We start from the raw sequence: 19,943 nt of genomic DNA on the forward strand, positions 1-19,943 counted from the left end.
TCGAAGGGGCAGCAGCTGCAGAGCGGCCATCATCGCTTAATCCGCCCACTCCGTGACGACTTCGGCGCGTCGACGGCGAGAAATCTCACAAAGACAAAAGACGACAAATATCACGCTAAGTCCACTCAAAACAAATCCCGCTCGACAAACGCGCTGAAATTTGTTGCTATTTAATGCGCCGTCGTGACGGATGTCGGCGGATTGCGTTCGCTTTGCCCGGCTGCTGTTGGGGGTTGTTCCCCAAATTGACTACGTAACGAGGTCGGCCATATTGGGCCTAACACTGCAGCAACCGTGCCGTGTAAGACGTTAACCATTGCCGATACACAGCAAGACGCACAGATGAAAGGCAGCCTGCAGGTGCTCCACAGGCTCGCGGGCCACCAGGACAGAGCGTGGTCGGTGGCGTGGAGCCCCGGTGGAGCTCTGATCGCCAGCTGCGGGGGAGACAAGACGGTGCGAATTTGGGGCAGGGAAGGTGAGGGCATCGGATAGTGGAGCGTACGGGGGTGCGGGCACCATTTTCCGGCAAAGCTTCTAGGCGAGGTCGGTGCTTTGGGGCCCAGTGAACCCACACGCCGCGGTGAATGGGCATCACCGGCCAGCCGCGGTCAATCCACTGCTGGATGAAGGGCCTCCTGAAAGCAGTCACGTTTCACAATCACTTGCACCTTCCGCGGTGGTAAATGTACAAACATTGGCTCTTCGGACTTGTATATCTGGCGGTGTTATATTGTGCGCACTGCAATTGCGCTGTGGGTTCCTGTGCAGTGCTGCGTAAGCCGTCGCTAGAGGGTGGCGCGGTTTAACTTTAAAGTGGTTCACAGACTTCGCGCTGCTTGACGAACACTAAGTGTGTAACCTGAGTTTGATTCCCCGTCACGGCTAACATCGGCGGCGAGTGATATTTTGAACAAGTCCTGAGCACTCCCCCTATTGATTTAACCCGCATTGACCATCCTGGTGAAGTATGGTCAAACGGCCCCCATCGCCGCCGTGGAGAGAGAGTTCTTGCACTGGATTGACACATTAGTTACGCATTTTATGCACCAGCGTTACACTCCACAAGTTACTCGGTTTGGCATAATGCTAAATATAATCTGCACGGTACAAACCTTTTATGCTGACCCTGTGAATATTCAAAATCGGAATTATTGTAGTGGAGGAATCTGAAGAGCTATTAAGCGCTTTCACAGATAAAATACATCACCCGGCCTAGTTTTCCCGGGCACAAAAAATATATGCTGCAATGATTTGTCTTGCAATGAACGTAGATTAGTTTATGCATGTGCCAAATTTCAGCTTTAGAGCCCTTTCACAACGTTCAATTTGTGTCCACGATAATCTGAATAGTTGCTTTCATACCGCACTGGAATAACTGTTTAAGAACATTGAAAGCTGAAACTGGGTTCTAAAGGGGTTTTCATTGTATGATGTCTATTTGAGAAAATAAGTGTTACGAACATCTATAGAATTAAACAATACATGTACTGCATTGTTGTACAAAAAAAATAATCCCACTCAAATTAAGATGTAGTGAATGACAATGTTTTTTAATTCACGTAAGTGGAGTAATTTCTTCGTCCAGTGTTTGATACATTATTCATTGTACCCTACATGACTTAGATATTTCCCCCAAAATTGTATTACAGTACATAATAGCACATTCTCCAAATCCATGCACGTTTCTTTAGTGATGTCTACCTTTGGGTTACGAAAGGATAAATCATGTTTTATTTTGAAACATTGGTCAGTAATCAAATGTAGTTTTTTTTACATTTTCTTTTCTTTTACCCCCACTAAATTGTTTAAGTTGTTTTGAGATGTGGTTGTAGACGCTTTAGAAATCCAAATTACATCATTTGTATTGCTTTGACATTTTTACTTAACATTTTATAGAAAAATGCAATATAACCATAGGTTTTATTCTTTAACAAGGATTGCATGGTGACGGTTATCTGTTTATATATTGCCGAACCAATTGTGGACATGTCTTTTCACAAAATGGTACTCTTTTCGCTACCTTCATTGTAATAAGACGTAGGAACCTGATTGTGTGTATATTTTTGTATTTACTATAATTTGAAGAAACGTATTGTTTTGTCTACATTCCTAGTTCTTCCATAGGTCTCCCTAGTAACAGACTTGTGTCAGTGAGATGTCACCTTGCTTCGTGTATTTAAAGCTGCACTATTTATCCCAACAAAGTCTAATTCTAATTTCAAAAATAACTTTACACCTTTGCCATGAAAAAAAACCCAACGTACTTAATGAGCAATAGCTAAATTTACAAGTGCAGATCATGTCAGCCCAACTAAACGTATGAAGTAATGAAATTGAAACACCTTTGAGAGTGTAAGACCCACTTGCATTGCTTTCAGTATTTAAAACCTAGAGGTAGGGCAATTAATTAAACACGTTGCAATTGTGTGAATTTGTTATCACATTGTCATAGGTGAATAATGCCCTGTTGTCCTGTAGATGTTTAGTGTGGCCATCGAAGAGCGTTTAATGTAGCGGGATCATTTTCGTTATGGTCAGCACAGTGTTCAATTGCCAGCAATTAAGTTAATGCGCCTAAGTGCTATTGATTATATCAAACAGGGAATTCATGTCCAATAAATGAGTACCTTTCTCCCGTGCGTATATAATTATGGCATTTCTTTTTTCAATAAATCGTTGGCTAGACCCTTCTTTGGTAAATAACTGCCTTGGCAAATTATACATTCACTCCATTTATCTAAAAATTGTATTTCAGGGTAATGGCTCAACCAGGTATAAGAGATGCATCTCATTCATGAAGTTGGCCAAAGTTTGGACAATAGTGGATCTTCATCGTACGATTCATAATGATAAGAACATCTCATTATCGCATGATAATGAAGAACAAGAGTCCCACCCTATCGTTTACCAAACCAGTGGCGGTGTCTGTTATGATGTGCATGGGTGTTGCAGGCGATGGCTGGGTGTGCCGCTCGGTTCTGGCCGACGCTCATCAGCGCACGGTGCGCAATGTGGCTTGGTCTCCCTGTGGGACCCGCTTGGCCTCTGCGAGTTTCGACGCTACCACTTGTGTGTGGAGCCGACGCGACGGTGATTTCGAGGTGTGCGTGGAGAGCATTTGCGGACCTACGCAAAGCATCGCACATGGAAGTCTACACACACCTTACACAAGTACACTATGCTTAAATGTCAAGTAGTTTTTTTTAAACATAGGTAGAAGCAAAGTATTGTATTTTTAATTGGTGGTTTAAGTTGTGCATAAAATTAGTTTTTGTGGTTTATGATGATGGAAGAATAAAGGAATAGGTGATGATAGAAAACCAAGAAGAACAAGGATTGAGATTGAACAAAGCAGCAATACTGGCGACAGAAAGAGAACCTTGCCAGAGATATGTTTGGCCTCATTTTTGCTAATGAGATGATGGAAGGAGCAGACGATGATTGTATCTCTATATTTTAGTTGTTTCAATCTGGCAAGGTGGCTCAATGGTCGACTGAGTGGACACAATCGGAAGGTTACAAGTTTAGTTCCTAATTGGGGGTTGACTAGGCCCATTTTCATTCTAGAGTCAGTGAAATTAGTACCATCCTGTGTGGAAGTCTACATTGGATATCTTATGGATGCATTCCTTGCCCCTGCCATAGGTATGTGGAATTTCCACCACTGCCTCAGGGCTATAAATATGAGATGAGCACCACATTCATGTTTATTTGAGCTGGAAATAAATATAAATAGCCACTGTATAAGACCACTATTTGTCCAGTCAATGTGCTATCACTTGAAAGCACGCAAACACAATGTACCTCCAGAAATTAGCTTGTCTTTAATGGATGCAACAGTGTTCACCATTTGTTCTTCATTCATTCAAGGTGACTGCGACTCTGGAAGGACATGAGAATGAAGTCAAGGGCGTGGCCTGGGCTCCATCAGGAAACCTGCTGGCCACTTGCAGTCGTGACAAGAGTGTCTGGATTTGGGAAGGTGTGCATGCCCAGCCTCAGCAGCTGATGGCTTCCATCTCACTTTGTTGTTTTAAGTAGTGTCAAGATCACACGAGAAGCCCACCGTGTATAAGGAGGCTCACAGCACCAACGTATGAGGTCAGGCACAGGGAGTGATAAAAAAAATAGTAACAAAAATTAAAAAAGCATTCGAGTTTGGTATGCAAGTGAGATACCAGTCCCCAATGCTGGATGTGCAGAAGGCATCCGCAGATACCCCAAGTGAAGTCACCGGTTGAGCTTTGTATAGCCTTTCTTTCTGCAGATGCCTCTTCCCGTGCAGGTCACCGATTTGAGTTTTTCCAAAAAGTTTACGCCATTGTGGCAGATTTGCTGCAATTTAATTGTATTTTTCTTCATATGTGCTTACATCAGGCTTGGTGATAATTTCACGCCCATTTATATGCCTTTTTAGTGAATTTACAAAAATATATGTTGATGGAATGTTTAGATTCCAGGTGCAAGCAATCATTTAAAGTACAGTTAAACCATAATACTAGTGCATAGTACTTAAATGTAACATTTATATTTAGTGCATTTTGTACAAAGAGTTGCTTTGAATTGACCACAGACCCTATTAGTCTAATCGCATTAATCCAACCTGCTTAGCTTTACAAGTCACATGTGTCTGCGTGTCTGCCACAAATGATGTGGTCGTTTTAGTGACCAGACAACATGTCGCCATCGCAGATCCCACCTTGAGACCCAAAGTATACAGAGGGTTATTTTGTAGGGAAATATTTCTCACCATCAGTGTATACAGAGGGCCACCCACTGCGTGGAGTGTTTTCAATAGCACGCGATTAAAAAACAAACCTAAGTTAAATATAGTGTTGTACCTAATTATTTGCAGAGCAGTGCCAACAAAAAGCAGTGAAAGGCGTTCATTTGAATTTCCTGCAGTTTATGTGTGACGGAGCCAGGGGACCCAGGTATTTTTGCAATCAGTGGCACTCCCCATTCTGTCTGCGGTGAACAAATGAAATCTCCTGCCTTGACGTTTGCATTAGACAGGAATAACATCCTTTTAAGATAAACAGTTAGTAATTACAACAGTATTATATGTATACCGTTTCAACGGGCTGTACGCTGTGACCTAGAAAAGCTGGATATCGGTCTTTCCTCATCTATATTTGTTTAGCCATATTCTAGCATTCCTTTGCCTGTCTCTGGACCACATCACTAAAGCCAGAGAGGTCTCCTGATGACATACGAGTGGGGCGTCGCAGTGGGCTAGCAGCTCCGACATGTCATATGAAATCACGTGGCCCTCGCATGCGTGCTCCATGTCAGACATCGTACCGTGTCTCTCGCCGCCAATTATCGGGAGATGCTGGAGGATCTGCAACGGTAATGCAGCGCGACCAACTTAATTTAACAGCTTTCAAACCTCCACCCACCTTCCTCCTCATCCCCACCACCCACCTACCAATCGTGGAGGTGTCTGTTGTTCCCTTACATCGACACCAGCAAGCACTTGCCAAGTGTTATTTTCAATAGACTCAAACGCATTGGGAGTTGGAATCTACCGGTGGCAGTCGGGCATGCTGTGAATTTTTATTTTATTTTTCTCCAGCATTTCATCAGATAATCGAAATTTGTTATATTTATTTTTTTCCATGATACTCATCTAGTTTAGAAGTATATTTTTTGTTTATACAAAGTAGTAATTTTTACATTACCCGATGGCTTTTTTTTCTCGTTTCAACATTGGAGTTATCTTACCCAATTATCACCTTGCACTTTGTGCATCGGTTATGAGATCACTTTGCGGATACTGTTGGTGCGGGTTTGAGGATAAGCAAGGAGGACAATTTGATGCCGTGTTTATTGCGAGGGAGCTTTTGGCGACAGCACTCGCACGCCAAGATACGCGCACACACACGCAGTGCGCAGTGCCGACAAATGCCCAGCAGAAAGAGCCGTATGAATGAGCGCGGGGAGATCTCTGCTGACACTTGCCACACGCCGTATGCTGCAGCAATATTTACAACCAAAATGCAACTGCTAATTACTGTTACATCGTCCCAGTCTAATTACCGTAACCAGGGGGCTTGTTAGTTACTTCTGTGTAATTAAATTACAAATTGGGTCTTTAGTCAAACAGCGCATCACAATGCATCATGTCATTAGTGCTTCAATTATCACACGCTGCTCTTAATTAGACCACATTTAATTATTATATCTTTGCATATGCAAATGGTAATTAAATCGGTGCTGCTGTGTGTGTAATTGGTAGACCTTTTTTTATTGCCACAGATTTGAAGTGTATATGATTAATTTAAGTAAGAAATTAGGTGATGCACATTTGAGAATATTTTAAATTAAAACCGTGGAAATAAGTAGTTAAAGCAGTTATTCCCCGTAGAGTCTTTTTTACAATAACGTTAAAAGTGTTAAACTATATTCATTGCTATTTTTAGTTCATGCATACTACATTAAAGTAGTTTTTCAATGATTTATAAGTTACAGTAAATTGTATGACTCAAATAAGCCACTCATAAGCAGCTTACACTTACCTGACATCCGTACCTTACGATTGATGGTGTTACATAATTTCAACATTTTTCACATTTCAATTCCCCGTTGGAATTAATCCACGGCCCGAGTTGTGGGTGATACTTGGCGCGTATTAACCGATCGCCAGCAAGTGCATATATCCGCGCGGTAAATCTCGCCGCTGTTTTCCGTGCGTGCCACCAGTGGACGAAGATGAAGACTACGAATGCGCAAGCGTTCTCAACTCGCACACGCAGGACGTCAAGCACATTGTCTGGCATCCCAACAGCGAGGTAAATTCAAACATATCCCACCTTTTACCTGAGCAGCAGCAGTGGGTTTTAACAATGACTTTCGAAGTTCGGGGGTAAAGGACTTGTGGGGTTTGGATTGCAGTGAATTGTAACCTGTGAAATGCGTACGATTTGGTCGTCTCGGTTGCCGTGCTTGCCGACGGAAAGGTGCTGGCATCGGCAAGCTACGACAACAGCATCCGCCTGTACCGCGATGATGGCGACGACTGGATCAGCTTTGCCACGCTGGAGGGGCACGAGTCGACCGTGTGGAGCATCGACTTCGACGCGACCGGGCGCCGCCTGGTCTCCTGCGGCGATGACAAAACCATACGCATCTGGCAAGAGGGCGCGGCTACCAGCTCGGGGGGTAATACAAACACGCGGAACTCCAGCCGACGCCCTACACACACAGCTTCTCCGTTCACGTTACATGTGAAATATGTTTGTTTGGATGCATTTGTGTTGCAGTCGGCGCCACGTGGGAGTGTGTGTGCACCCTCTCTGGCCATCACACACGAGTCATTTACGACGTCTCTTGGTAAGTCTCTGAAGAAAGGTTGAGACAGTTTACATATTTGCATTACGTATATTTCATTTGCTTGGCTATTCAAACGTACTGTAGACCCACAAACGTACAACTCAAATCGTACAATTTTCTCACATCAAAACCCTTTCTGTTTTGACCCCAAAATACAAATTTCAAACCAGGTGCAAGCTCACGGGCGCCATAGCGACAGCCAGCGGAGATGACACCATCCGAGTGTTTGAGGAGGAGGCTGTGCCAGAAGGCGACGGGAAAAGCCCTCGGTTCTACGAAGCCGCGTGCGTTCGCAAAGCGCACGACCGGGATGTGAACTGCGTGGCGTGGAGCCCCAGTGTCCCGGGGCTGCTGGCGTCGTGCGGCGACGACAGGGTGGTGGCGATCTGGCGCTATGCGAGGGACAGCGCGGCGAGCGAGGCGTGACGGCTGCGTCTGCACTCACATCTTGAGAGAAAACTCGGATCGTTTACTGTCGCCTAATCAATTGAAATTTGACACGCCCGCTGAAGCTCGGTGGTGGTTTTGTTGCTACCGTGCCCATCGCGCACACTTGTACACACGATGTCTGCAAAGCGGCGATAGGTATTGGGGGGGGTTCGATTTTTATTCTGTGCTATGAAATAATAGTGGAGTTGGCTGGTGCTTTCGAGCATGCAGACACCAGGTGTGCCATGGCCAAACCGACTACAACGGAGTGCACATTGAGCCCTCCAGAGTCGTTTTTGTTTGCTTTGTGGTCCCCGAGAGAATGAATATCATGCGCCGGAGACCGGCATCAGCCAAATGGCAGTGTGGTCTCAAGCTTGCGTCATCATGGCTTGGTGTTGTTTGAGACTGTGCAGTTAAGTATTGCGATACGTGGTCTTTTGCAGTCATTTCCACACCAACGGCAAAGGAGATAATACGACTTATAAAGAATAATATAAATGTGTTTCACTCTGGCCAAATTACCTTCTACAGGCTAACACATTAAATGTGTGCATGTTCACACCCATGTGCAAATAATGTCACTAAACACAACTGGGTATACAGCCACAACAACTTACTCGAAATAGACCAGGATAAAACTATTGAATAAGCAGATGAATAACAAATGCTTGGGAGTGTTTTGTGGGGAAATGAATTTGAGAATAAAAAGCAACCGTGATTTGCCTATGGTGGACATTTACTATTAGGCACATTGCATACAGTGACCTTAAAGATCATAGACCTCGACAATGACAAAAGGGAACAAGTACTTAAAGTACACACATAACAATGGAAAGATCCATGCTGCACGTTACACAGAGAGAGAAAGCGAAACATGGATCAGGGGAATGCGCATCAGTCATCGGTGACCTTTAAGAAAAATGCGCTTGGGCATTGCACGTTGCGAGAAGGGTTGATCGTCAGTGGGCAAGGCTGATGACAGAGTGGCAGCCCAGAGGAGGGATCTTGCCTGGGAAAGCAACCAGCAGAGAGATGGGGCGATGAGATTCGCTCATGTGGAGGGAGTGAGATGGATTGTAGTATCTCGGGACTAAAGGGGGTGGGAGGCCTTCATCTAGCAGTAAACAAAACATGGCAGATGGTGACATTGTTTAAAAAGTACTGTCCCCCCCCCCAAAATAAAAGCAATGCATGTCTATTGTGTGAATTTTTTGTTTCTAATTTAATAAACAATTGACCCAATGAAAATATGGATTTGTACATAAAATCGACATTGAGGTAATGTACAAATAATGTTTCAGATCACGTAATGAATTCTTTGTTAAATGTAAGTGCCTAGTCTTTGCCCATACCCTTAAAGCAAACCGCTTTTTTGTTGCGCATTAAATACAATACTCCCACAATTGTGTTATCTATCCTCAATAATCTCATTCCCTCACGGTGGTTGCGGTAACATGGCTGTTGTGGCCCGAAGCAATTTTTTTGGGCGCCGCAGCTGGATACCAGTAAAAGCAGCCGAGATGGTGGGAAAATGAGTGTTGGCTTGCACTCTGACCTCCAGGTTTATTCTGGAACGTGCTGTTTAGTCTGGCAGGATCAGAGGGGAAGCGGTGAGGGGCCTGTCGTTTGCACGCACTTGTTCTGGCCGCCGAATTCTTTTTTTTCTTTTAGCCGAGCTTTGCATGCAATCGCAAAAAACCAGAGCATGTTGAAATTTTTTAAATAATGTTGCTGTGTGCCGTTCACGTGTCATTTGCTTGATAAAGCAAAACAAAACCTTTATTGATAGCTGGTTTGGCCATGTTTGACTTAGTAAAAAGTATACTTTGTCATCTGAAATATTGTACCTGTTACTCCTGGGACATTGATGACATGCACAGCGGGTCCAATTTACCAACATCTCTCAGTACCGTCAGGATGTCCTTTTGGCAAACGCCCCGACATCAGACCCAAGCCCGTCCGCATTTGTAGAGGCGAGCTTAGACATTTTCGCATATCGCTTGACCAGATGCCGTGCGTGCTTCGCATGCCGTCTTTGTGAAATCGCACATTTCACTTAATTTAGCGCTGGAAGAGCCTAATAAAGAAAAGTGTGCCATTCAAACAACGCCAATCACAACGTGGTGTCCTCGGTTTCCCCACTCTGGCAGGGAGTGCAGTTCAATGATGTCTGTTCTCAACGAATTCAAATGGAGCCGCCCGGCCCTGCGGCAGAACTCGGCTGACTAAGGAGAGAGAATTAAACGTCAGGAGAGGGGTCCCTCTTTCAACAAAGAAAAAACGCCGCCCTGTGTTCTTCCGCGAACGCAATAACTTTGAACCAATTAACAAATTGCCTCGTCCTATAAATCACGATCCGCCACGCGTGCTTTCAATTGCACTGCAATCTTAATTTATGTGAGCGGTGGGGTAGCGACGGAGACAGAGGGCATGGTTTCACAGAACCCGTGTTCATATTACTTAATGGCTTTCTAAATGCTAATGCTTTTGTTTACTTTCCTCTTACGTGCAATACAGAACACTATTTATGCACCTACACAGGTGAGACGCAGTTCATGTACGGGGAAAAATAAGATTACAAAAAACGGGCGTTTGGAGAATTGGAGCGATTCAAATTTAAGCACATTATTCATTCCCATCTGCGCTGCTATAATCCGGGTCGTGGAAGAATAACATTAAAACCTGTTTACTGGAGATGTTCATGATTTCCCTTACTATGAAAATCTTGCTTCATTTTAGAATCTCTTATTCCACTAGATTTGTCACCGATCTTTCAGCCACAAAGTATAAATTGCGGTTGATTGCAACCTGCGCAGTGTTTACTAATGTTCCACTTTTTATTTCGGTGGGGGGTGGTTATTTATCTCCGTATAATTCTATTTTCAAATAATTGTTTCGTAAAATCAAAATGCGGACAGTCATCAAGCTCGTTTGCCGATAACAAAGGCCCGTTCTGCCACCCGCTGGTAGAATTTGATTACTACAACTGGAGTCAACACTTTTTGCACGTCCCCATCAGCTTTTGTCCATCCACTGCTGAATGAGGTCGTATTGGTGGAGGTGGTTGGAGTGTTATTGGACCATACTTCACCACGTTGGTCAGTGCTGCTTGATGAAGACGAGGACCATAGAACAGTACACGACAATGCGCTGCTCTGGATTTCAGCTCACTAAGTGGCCCCGCAAATGACAACATTTATACTGGTAGGAACCTCCTGGTAACACCAGCCCACAGGGGATTATTGTGTCCGTCCGTCGTGCAGGGAGGGGCTGGGTGGGGAGGGTAGGGCTGGGTGGGGAGGGTTAGGAGGGGCTGGGTGAAGGGTGGGAGGGGTGGGGCTGGGTGGGGAGGGTGGGGAGGTGCTGGGTGGGGAGGGTGGGGAGGGGCTGGGTGTGGAGGGTGGGGCTGGGTGAGGGGTGGGAGGGGTGGGGCTGGGTGGAGAGGGGCTGGTCACCCCGTGGTGCCCTTATAAAACTCAACGTTTAACCTACTCACGCCGGCTTGTGCCCGCCCTCACAGTAGAGCATATTTGCGGAATACACCACGCCGCCGTTGACCCTGGCCATTGACCGAGCAACCCAACGTTCCTACCAGCTCCCTCCGCAGGAATGTGTTTTTGTGGATGGAGCTCGCACTATCCGGGCACTATCCTGGCTCAAACTTGCTTAGCTTCCGAGATCTTGAAGAGATTTGAAGCTTTAGTGACTGTAGGAATCCATACTCTTCGGTTATTTCGGTAAAGTCACGTAGATAGAAAAATAATTGATCGTTATGGTCGCTTGTATTGCGATCGAAACGTCGTGATCTATGAATCGTCTATCTACGTGACTTTACCGAAAGAACCGAAGAATATCTTGAAGAGATCCTGCACGTTCCGCGTGATTTGGTCGTAGACGGGAATATTGATATCCCTTGTGACAGCAAATATTGGCTCCAGAGTTCACAAAACATGGGATTGTTCGCGTGACGGGCTGTGTATACACCGCTTGTGAGTAATGCTCCATCTGAATGGCACCGCTTCAATTGACACGTCCAGTGGCAATCCGCATTGTCGGCAGGGTTTCCAAAACGTCGTTCCTCGACACAAATTGTATTCGTAAAGGAGGTACATGTGTATAACACGTCGTACCGAATTAACAAAAACACAGTTACACGGACATGTCCCTTAACATGCCTCTCTCCAAATGAAGACAGCCCCCCCCCCGTACTTATTACACAACCCATCAGCCGCACGGCCTCATTTATTTCGTAATTTCTATTCTCCACGACGATGCGAATGATTACGATACACGACTTTGCATTGCCAGCCGGCGACTTCCCCCGCACCTCCGATTGGCACGGGTTGGCTACGTACGGCGCGAAAGAAGTCCAACATTTTTCTTCTTGGTTCTTTCGGTAGTCACGTAGAAGGGAAATAATAAAATAATAAAAATAAAACATAATAAAATAATTCTCACGACGTTTCGACGTCACGCACATGGGGGGGGGGGGGTCAGACATTTGTGACGAGGGGGGCGGGGGGGGGGTGAGAAATGTGACGTCACATCAAAATGAGCAATTTTAAATAAATATAGAATAGTTATAACACAACTAAATTGTTATAACAACACTCCTACAACATCAGAGTGCAGCGCCACATTAAATACGCACTACAATGACAATAGTTTTAAAGCGATTTGAAGCATGTTTTACTTTCAAAATGGAAATATGGTTTTTGGGGGGTGCGGGGGGGGCAGAGCTTTGTGACGTCATATTTGAGGGGGGGGGTCAAAAATCGTCCAAAATCGCGTGACGTCATTTATGGACGGCCCTTTTGACGCGCTGCGTAAGAACGACTTTCCTTTCGTATGCGGGAGAGGCGTGATGTGGCCATGGAGGCTTATTATCCGCTCATTTGCTTTGCTGTTAACGATTGTCATTCCGAATTATGGCCAACCGACGCGAACGTCAACTGGCCACCCTCCCTCCCTCTCCTGTTGTCCAGGGAATGGCGATGCCCAGAATTCCGCCAAAGTTTTCAACGTCGTGGCGCGCTGTGGACGCGAGAGGTCGTCAGCTGACCGAACAAACGACGCCGCAGAATAACTGCACAGCGCTGCAGAGTATCGCCTACGGAGTATAGGGCTGAACGATTTGGGGAGAAATATCTAATTGCGATTTTTCTGACAGATATTGCGATTGCGATTTGAAGTGCGATTGAATTTTTTGAAGTCAAGCTTCAGTTAGATATTCACTGTGTGGTAGATTTAAAGCATGTGATGGGGCATTACCACGTGATACCATCAAAATATGAACTGCTCTGTATATTCTAATGTTTCCAACATGTATTCATTAAAATTATTTAATTGAAATAGAACAATCAAACATAGAACAATTGATAAGCTAAATAAATAAAGTAATTATATTTAAACATTAAACAATTCCAATAAGAAAGTAAGAGGACTTTTCAAATCGCAAAAAATCGCAGCCTTTGCGATTTGCTAATCGCATTGTTTCAAATTGCGATTTCGATTTGAAATCGATTAATCGTCCATAGCCGAACAGTTGACGCTCAACCTCAAGAGGTTTCCATGCTGACAGTCTCGTTATCATCACCACCACCGCCACCTCCTCCATCTGGGTTTAGGTCCTCCCCTTGTTTACAAAGTCGATACATTCCTTCACGGATCGCTCTTACAATCTCATCCACAATCTGATTGTAGGTTTTACTGTTCTCCTGAACTCAGGGTGCCACTGCAAATGCCCTCCACCACCCTGCTGGACACGTGTCCCACCCGTCACATATTAATGTTTTACGACTCTAATATTGCAATATAATAACGATGCTTCTTGTTTTTACACAGTATTCACTCGGGCTTGCGTCGCTGTGTCTCGAAGCTAATTTTCAGAAATGTCTTGCATTGGGACATTTTGTCAGTTCTATTAATATGAGTGGTTGGTCATGCGAGTGGAAACTGGGGAAAACCCACCGCATATAAAGGAGATAACACTCGAAGGTCCGGCCCTCACCTCACAGATAAATTCAATCCACAGAACCAATGAAGTCAATGTGTGATTAACCGATTTGCTGATAGGGCCATCTCCTGGCCACCTCGCAGCCTGCAACACATCCACAACACTCCCTCTCAATGCTCTATTCCTAACTTAGAAATTTTCTTACCCTATGTACTGTACGTACGTTGGACTTCTTTCGCACCGTACGTAGTCAACCGTGCTTATCCGGGGTGCGGGGGAAGAAAAACAACCAAATACAAACAAGCTGTTCGACAGAAATTAGTTTTGAATGTAGATTTAAAAGTGCACAGCTCCAATGGCTTCCTAATATCGGAAGGAAGAGCGTTCCAGACGGCCGCAGAAGCGCATCTGAAAGTGCGCGACGATGCAAGTGACCGCCACCGTCTTTGTTCGACGGCTGAGCCATCGCGCGTGAAATGCCGAACACCATCCGCACCCGCCTGCATTCAGGTGGCTCACACTGAAAATACGTCCGATGGCACGTGATGAACGGCGGTAGTTTTCCCTTCCTCTTGTTTTTTCGTGTACCCCTTCATTCATTCGCCTTGGACCCCTGCACTTGGCAGCTGAACCTGTGCGGTCTGCCCACCACCCCACCGGCACGAGCTCGACTGCTCAGCCCCCTCGCACGAGACACTGACCGGGCGCCACGTGTTGGCCGCGTGGGACGCGCATGCGGGTGACGAATGTGCATCGTTGGACCCGTGGTTTGCGCGATTGCGAAATCTGTGGATGATTTTCCGAGCTGTTTGTCCACCGCGTAAAGCAATAATGGCAAATACGAGAGCGCGATAAACATCAGAAAGTGAAAGTGAGCAAAAACACTGAAAGGGGGTGGAGATTGGGGGGGGGGGGGGGGGCACGGGATGCAATTGGAGGGGGTAGGTGGGAGGGGAGTTGTGGCAGTCGTGTTGGGGACGTAGCACACAAACCACGTGACGAGCCGCCCAACCAAAACCAGATCGACATCTATCCAATGTTTGTAGATCTGCCACCGACCCGAACCAACTCGACAACCAGCCACTCGGAGTAGATATCTCACTGAACCTAACCAATTAGCCAACTCGATCTCTCATTCACCTGAACCCGAGCCAACCCGTCAGCAACTGCTAACTGGCGCAGCTACCGACTGACCATAACCCTCACCAACTAGTCAGCCAGCGACTCGTAACTATACGACTCATTGACCTCTAACCTTACCCCAAACTCGACCAACAGCAGGACTTTTCTCGTCCCCGTTTCGCCCTTGTTCCCTCTTCAATGTTGGTGTTCAGAGCTTCTACAATTTGACAAATTTCTCATCTCGCCTGCATGCGTACTCGCGACGAGTCGTGGCCCATTGGCGCGCCGAGTCTACACACGTGTTGTCATGTGTCGTGTGTCACTCACAAACCGAGTCTACACACGTGTTGCCATGTGTCGTGTGTCACTCACAAACCGAGTCGACACACGTGTTGTCATGTGTCGTGTGTGACTCACAAACCGAGTCTACACACGTGTTATCATGTGTCATGTGTGACTCACAAACCGAGTCTACACACGTGTTGTATGTGTCGTGTGTGACTCACAAACCGAGTCTACACACGTGTTGACATGTGTCGTGTGTGACTCACAAACCGAGTCTACACACGTGTTGACATGTGTCGTGTGTGACTCACAAACCGAGTCTACACACGTGTTGCCATGTGTCGTGTGTGACTCACAAACTGAGTCTACACACGTGTTGCCATGTGTCGTGTGTGACTCACAAACCGAGTCTACACACGTGTTGACATGTGTCGTGTGTGACTCACAAACCGAGTCTACACACGTGTTGCCATGTGTCGTGTGTGACTCACAAACCGAGTCTACACACGTGTTGCCATGTGTCGTGTGTGACTCACAAACCGAGTCTACACACGTGTTGCCATGTGTCGTGTGTGACTCACAAACCGAGTCTACACACGTGTTGTCATGTGTCGTGTGTGACTCACAAAACCGCTGTGGGTTGTGACTCTCCTTCACATAATTCCGTCTGCTCGAGGCCTCACGAGTCAGCATCCCTCCACCACACGCAGCCCTCCCCCTCGTTGTAGATGATGCACTGATATATATTTGTAAAAAAAAAACATCATAATGATAATCAGTGACAGCCATTTGTTCATCTGCTATCGGATGAATGCCTCCTCCGTGGTGAACGTGGGCGTTGTTTCACCATCGGTGTGTGTTCAGACATCGCTCGCCACTGACGTTAGCAATGGTCATAAATTTCTATTTTTTCTTTTTTTCTCTTTTTTCTCTTATCAGGTCAATGGATTCACGGTACAGCGCGCTGACCACTACGCCACCGTTCCCCCACCCCAACATTACTTCCCTGCGTTGTGTCAATCCCAACCACAACAATTTTGCCGGAGTGTATCGTGATCAGGAATCGATCCCGGACTTCGGGCAAGCACTGAGTATCTTCTCGTGTCACCGCACGACGGCAGAGGCACTGTGGGAACACGTGACTCTGAGCCAGCAGCGTCTGTTCGGTTCCCCGAGGCACACGAGGGCTGCGGAAGAGTGGCCAGCATAATCGCTCGGCCGCCTTTGTCTTCCCCATCGCTTATGTTCAGGCGACGCGGCGGGTGATATTTTGTTTGTTTAGGCTGAGGCCACCGAGGGGAGTGCCACGACAAGTCCAGATACCGCTTGCCACATATGTTGACTTGTGGATAGATGACTCAACATTTATAACCTCGCGTCGCTGGAATTCGACTGCATTGTGCAAACCGCTGTGTCCCACCCTGTCGATGGCGGGGCACAGCGATTATGGCCGAGCTGTGCACCAAGAGACGCGCTGCAGGAAGATATGGGGGAGATCGAATTCTCACCCTCAATGTAAAGCTCCAAACCCCAACACGTGCGATGAGCGTGTGGGAGCAGAGCCTGGCAAGTCAGGCGTCGACTGCACAACTGCCGTGTCGTCATCTGGCCGAAGGTGATGATCTGTTTCACGATAATTAGTTTTTTACCCTTCTATCTGGCAACAAAACTGACACCTTTTTTTTTTACGAGGAGTCATGTTTGCATAGACCACAATACCTGCAGTCATAATGCAAACAAAAAACATAACTCTGATAATGTATGCACTGTCCTTGAAGTTGATTGGTCCACACCCGAGACAGCTTTCCTTAGAGCCTAGTCTCACATGGTGTTGGACCAGATGACGCCAAAAGGCGAACAACTCAAAGACAATGCACCATCAGAGTATGAGAGCTCGGGTTAAGCATTTACACCATTGGAACCTCATTTGCCAGTAAAAAATATGATCTGTTTCACGTGAACTTAGTGCCATTTAAAAGGGCATTAGGAGGAGCAGCCTTTGGAATGGGGGGGGGCACATGGGGAGGGGCATTGCTGTTCATTAATGGGGGGCGGGGTAGGGGCACAGTGGTAGGGGGGGGGGGGTCCACCGTAAAATTGCCTCTGCCTGAGCCACGACGTCTCATCGCCACTTCAGCGAAGTTGCCAGAATTTGGCGGTGCGGCGGAGGATTCTTGAATCTATCTGTGTGAAGGTTCGGAGTGCAGTCCCCCTTCGTCGCCGCATTGTGCGGTGACTCCCCCCCGCGCCCCCCCCCCCCCCCCCCCAGGTACTCTGGTTCCCCTCCAACACGCGACGCCCGTGACACTCGTTAAAATTTTAACCCGTAAAAACAAAGTTTTTCACTATAAATCCTCTATATGCGTGGCGGCTAGAGACCTCTCGTCCTCTGGCTTGAGATGGCTGCCACCTATGGGTCAGATGATTGCCTGCCACCATTAAGCAATTGGTAATTAAATATAAAAAAAAATTCCTAAAAATTGTAAAATTTTGGAACATTTTTTTCACGAAAATAAATTGTCACGCACAACGAGTCTATGTGCAAAATGTCAGCTCGATTGGATCACGGGAAGTGGGTTAAAAAACGACCGAAAGATTTGCACGGTCGTAAGCGCGCAAGCAAGCAAGTGAACTTAATATATAGGATTTTAAAATGGAATCGGCGAAACATTCCACCGCTGCTGGGAATGATCGGAATCTTGTGAGTCAGCGAGGCCTCGCGATCGGTGAAGGGCCATCGTCACCGCGGTCACGAGAGGGCTAAATGACCCGCACAGGCAAAGACCGGTACACCCCGAGCAACCCGGGCAGTTCGACCCGTCAGCTGACCGGGTTATATTTGTCAAGAAGTGCGGCTGCGACTCGTGGGAGTGACCCAGCGACGCTGCCAAAAAGCGCGGCTCGCTCACGGGGTCTCTCTTTGCGAACGCGCCCGTCTCTGATCGTGTGGACGTCGCTTTTTAATTTTAGCAGCGCTCCGGTCATTGCTCGCACCGCAAATGCCACAGCATCGGCATGCAGGTGTGGACGAGGTTGATCGAAAATGTTTGACGACGGTTATGATGATGATTGTGATGATGAACGATGTAGTTACCTGGCAAAACAAAAGTTGACAAAGCTGATATAATTTGTATTTGAAGCTTTCGTGACTGCAGGAATGTATACTCTTTGGTTTTTTCGGTAAAGTCACGTAGGTATAAAATAAAATTAAATCATGACGTTTCGATTCATTGCTGAGTGGAACTGCTGGATTATATTTTTCTCCGCCTGAGGACGACCGCTTGTGTTGCGATCGAAATGTCGTGATTTATTTTATTTGATACCTACGTGACTTTACCGAAAGAACCAAAGAGCAGTGATATAATTTATTTACATGCTCCAAATCGATGGCGGGTCTTGCCTGTTTGCTCTCGGTCTGAGCGTCTCGCGGCAGGAGAGGCGAGTTACGTGGCTTACTACTCTTACGAACGTGCATTTTATGCTTTACCATTTAACACGAGACTTAAAGCAATGGCATTTTAGGCTGACGCTGCTGCCCAACGAGTGTGGACCCAACAACACCGTGACGTTTTCAGAGGGTCACCTTAAAAATAGTTTTTGGCGTTCTGCATTAAATCGTTATAAGCAGGGACTCCATTAAATTGGCGCCGTAATTTCAAACGTCTACGGCCCTTCTAGGACACCATTAAAACGTCAATTGTTCACGTGGCCGGGTAGCTTAGAGGTCACAGCGCTCCACAATTGTCCAGGTCAGGCCACACGGCGTCATCGTCTGACGTGTCCAGTTGCCCGCGTTTCCCCACTCAGTCTGGTCAGAGGGCAACCATCCGCCTCCGCTCCGTGCGTCAAAGTCTGCCACCTGTCCGCGGAGTGCCCCGCTTAGCCCCTGGGTTCAACCCCGGGTTTTAGCCACCTGTGATTACACGCGGGTCTCCAGTGCAGCGAGTTGATGGACAATGATTGAGTAATAAAAACGTCAGGTTTAATCATTGGGCTATATACTTCCGCGCTGAGAATTCAACACATTTGTTTGTCATGCAGCAAACTAAAACTATGAAACACATTTTTTTATTTTTACCAGATAAGGGCGACTGAGCTATGTATAGCTCTTTTTTCAGAAACAACTTGGCCAGGAACGATGGCTCGACGAAGTGACACTAACACAACACACTGTGTTACCACCGTCATGGCATCCTCACGAGCCTTGGCCCGTAGACTTGGAGGAGTGTTCGTGTAATTGGGAGGGTGGTTTGCCGTGGATGGAGTTGTAAGCCAGCAGTGGATCGAGCGTGGACGACTTCCGTGAATAAACTATTAACTAAAACTATCGTTTTATTTTCCCGGTAAGGCCCACTGAGCTACTTAGATTTTTTTTTCAGAAGCGACCTGGCAATCACAAACGGTAGCCCAACGAATTCTGCTTATCACGTGGACATTTATATAAGCCAGCTGCTCTAAACCCGCGTTGATTCTAAATTTAGATGGAAAATCCGGAGCACCCGGAGAAAAATCCACGTTATCACGGAGAGAGAACGACAAGCGAACTCCAAATGTTCAGACGTCAGGATCTGAACCCACGCCCTCCTGTATACCAGGCGAGGTAATTAACATCTCGCCACCGTGGCACCCAAATACAATATGGTGTTCGTACAGAAAATACGGGGGAGGGAGGGAGGAAGGTGACTTATTTACAGATGTTTGTGATCCAGAAAGAAAACGAGTCTCAGCGTAGAACGAGGGATTGTGGATTTAGACATTTAAAATCCCCAGCGTTGACGGAATAATCCCTTCGTGTCCTTCTCGCTTGTGC

The 19,943-nt window shown here is 46.4% G+C and overlaps 1 protein-coding gene across 1 annotated transcript; it reads left to right on the plus strand.

Moving 5' to 3' along the window:
* Positions 1-8: 8 nt before the first annotated feature.
* CIAO1 (cytosolic iron-sulfur assembly component 1) lies at positions 9-8,966 on the plus strand. The gene is made up of 7 exons (XM_061556326.1): positions 9-478; positions 2,956-3,104; positions 3,874-3,985; positions 6,709-6,797; positions 6,966-7,167; positions 7,269-7,338; positions 7,509-8,966. The coding sequence occupies exons 1-7, from the start codon at positions 343-345 to the stop codon at positions 7,762-7,764; spliced, it is 1,014 nt and encodes a 337-aa protein (XP_061412310.1). The 5' UTR covers positions 9-342; the 3' UTR covers positions 7,765-8,966.
* The last annotated feature ends 10,977 nt before the right edge of the window (positions 8,967-19,943 follow it).

The sequence above is a fragment of the Lethenteron reissneri genome, chromosome 22, assembly GCF_015708825.2.
Source record: "Lethenteron reissneri isolate LAM-NWPU_2019-01 chromosome 22, ASM1570882v1, whole genome shotgun sequence".
NCBI classification, from domain to species: Eukaryota; Metazoa; Chordata; class Hyperoartia; order Petromyzontiformes; family Petromyzontidae; genus Lethenteron; species Lethenteron reissneri.

Coding starts and splice junctions, on each gene's coding strand:
- CIAO1 (XM_061556326.1), top strand. CDS start 343: ATGAAAGGCAGCCTGCAGGTGCTCCACAGGCTCGCGGGCCACCAGGAC. Junction 3,105..3,873: donor GACGCGACGGTGATTTCGAG/GTGTGCGTGGAG, acceptor CATTCATTCAAG/GTGACTGCGACTCTGGAAGG. Junction 7,339..7,508: donor GTCATTTACGACGTCTCTTG/GTAAGTCTCTGA, acceptor ATTTCAAACCAG/GTGCAAGCTCACGGGCGCCA.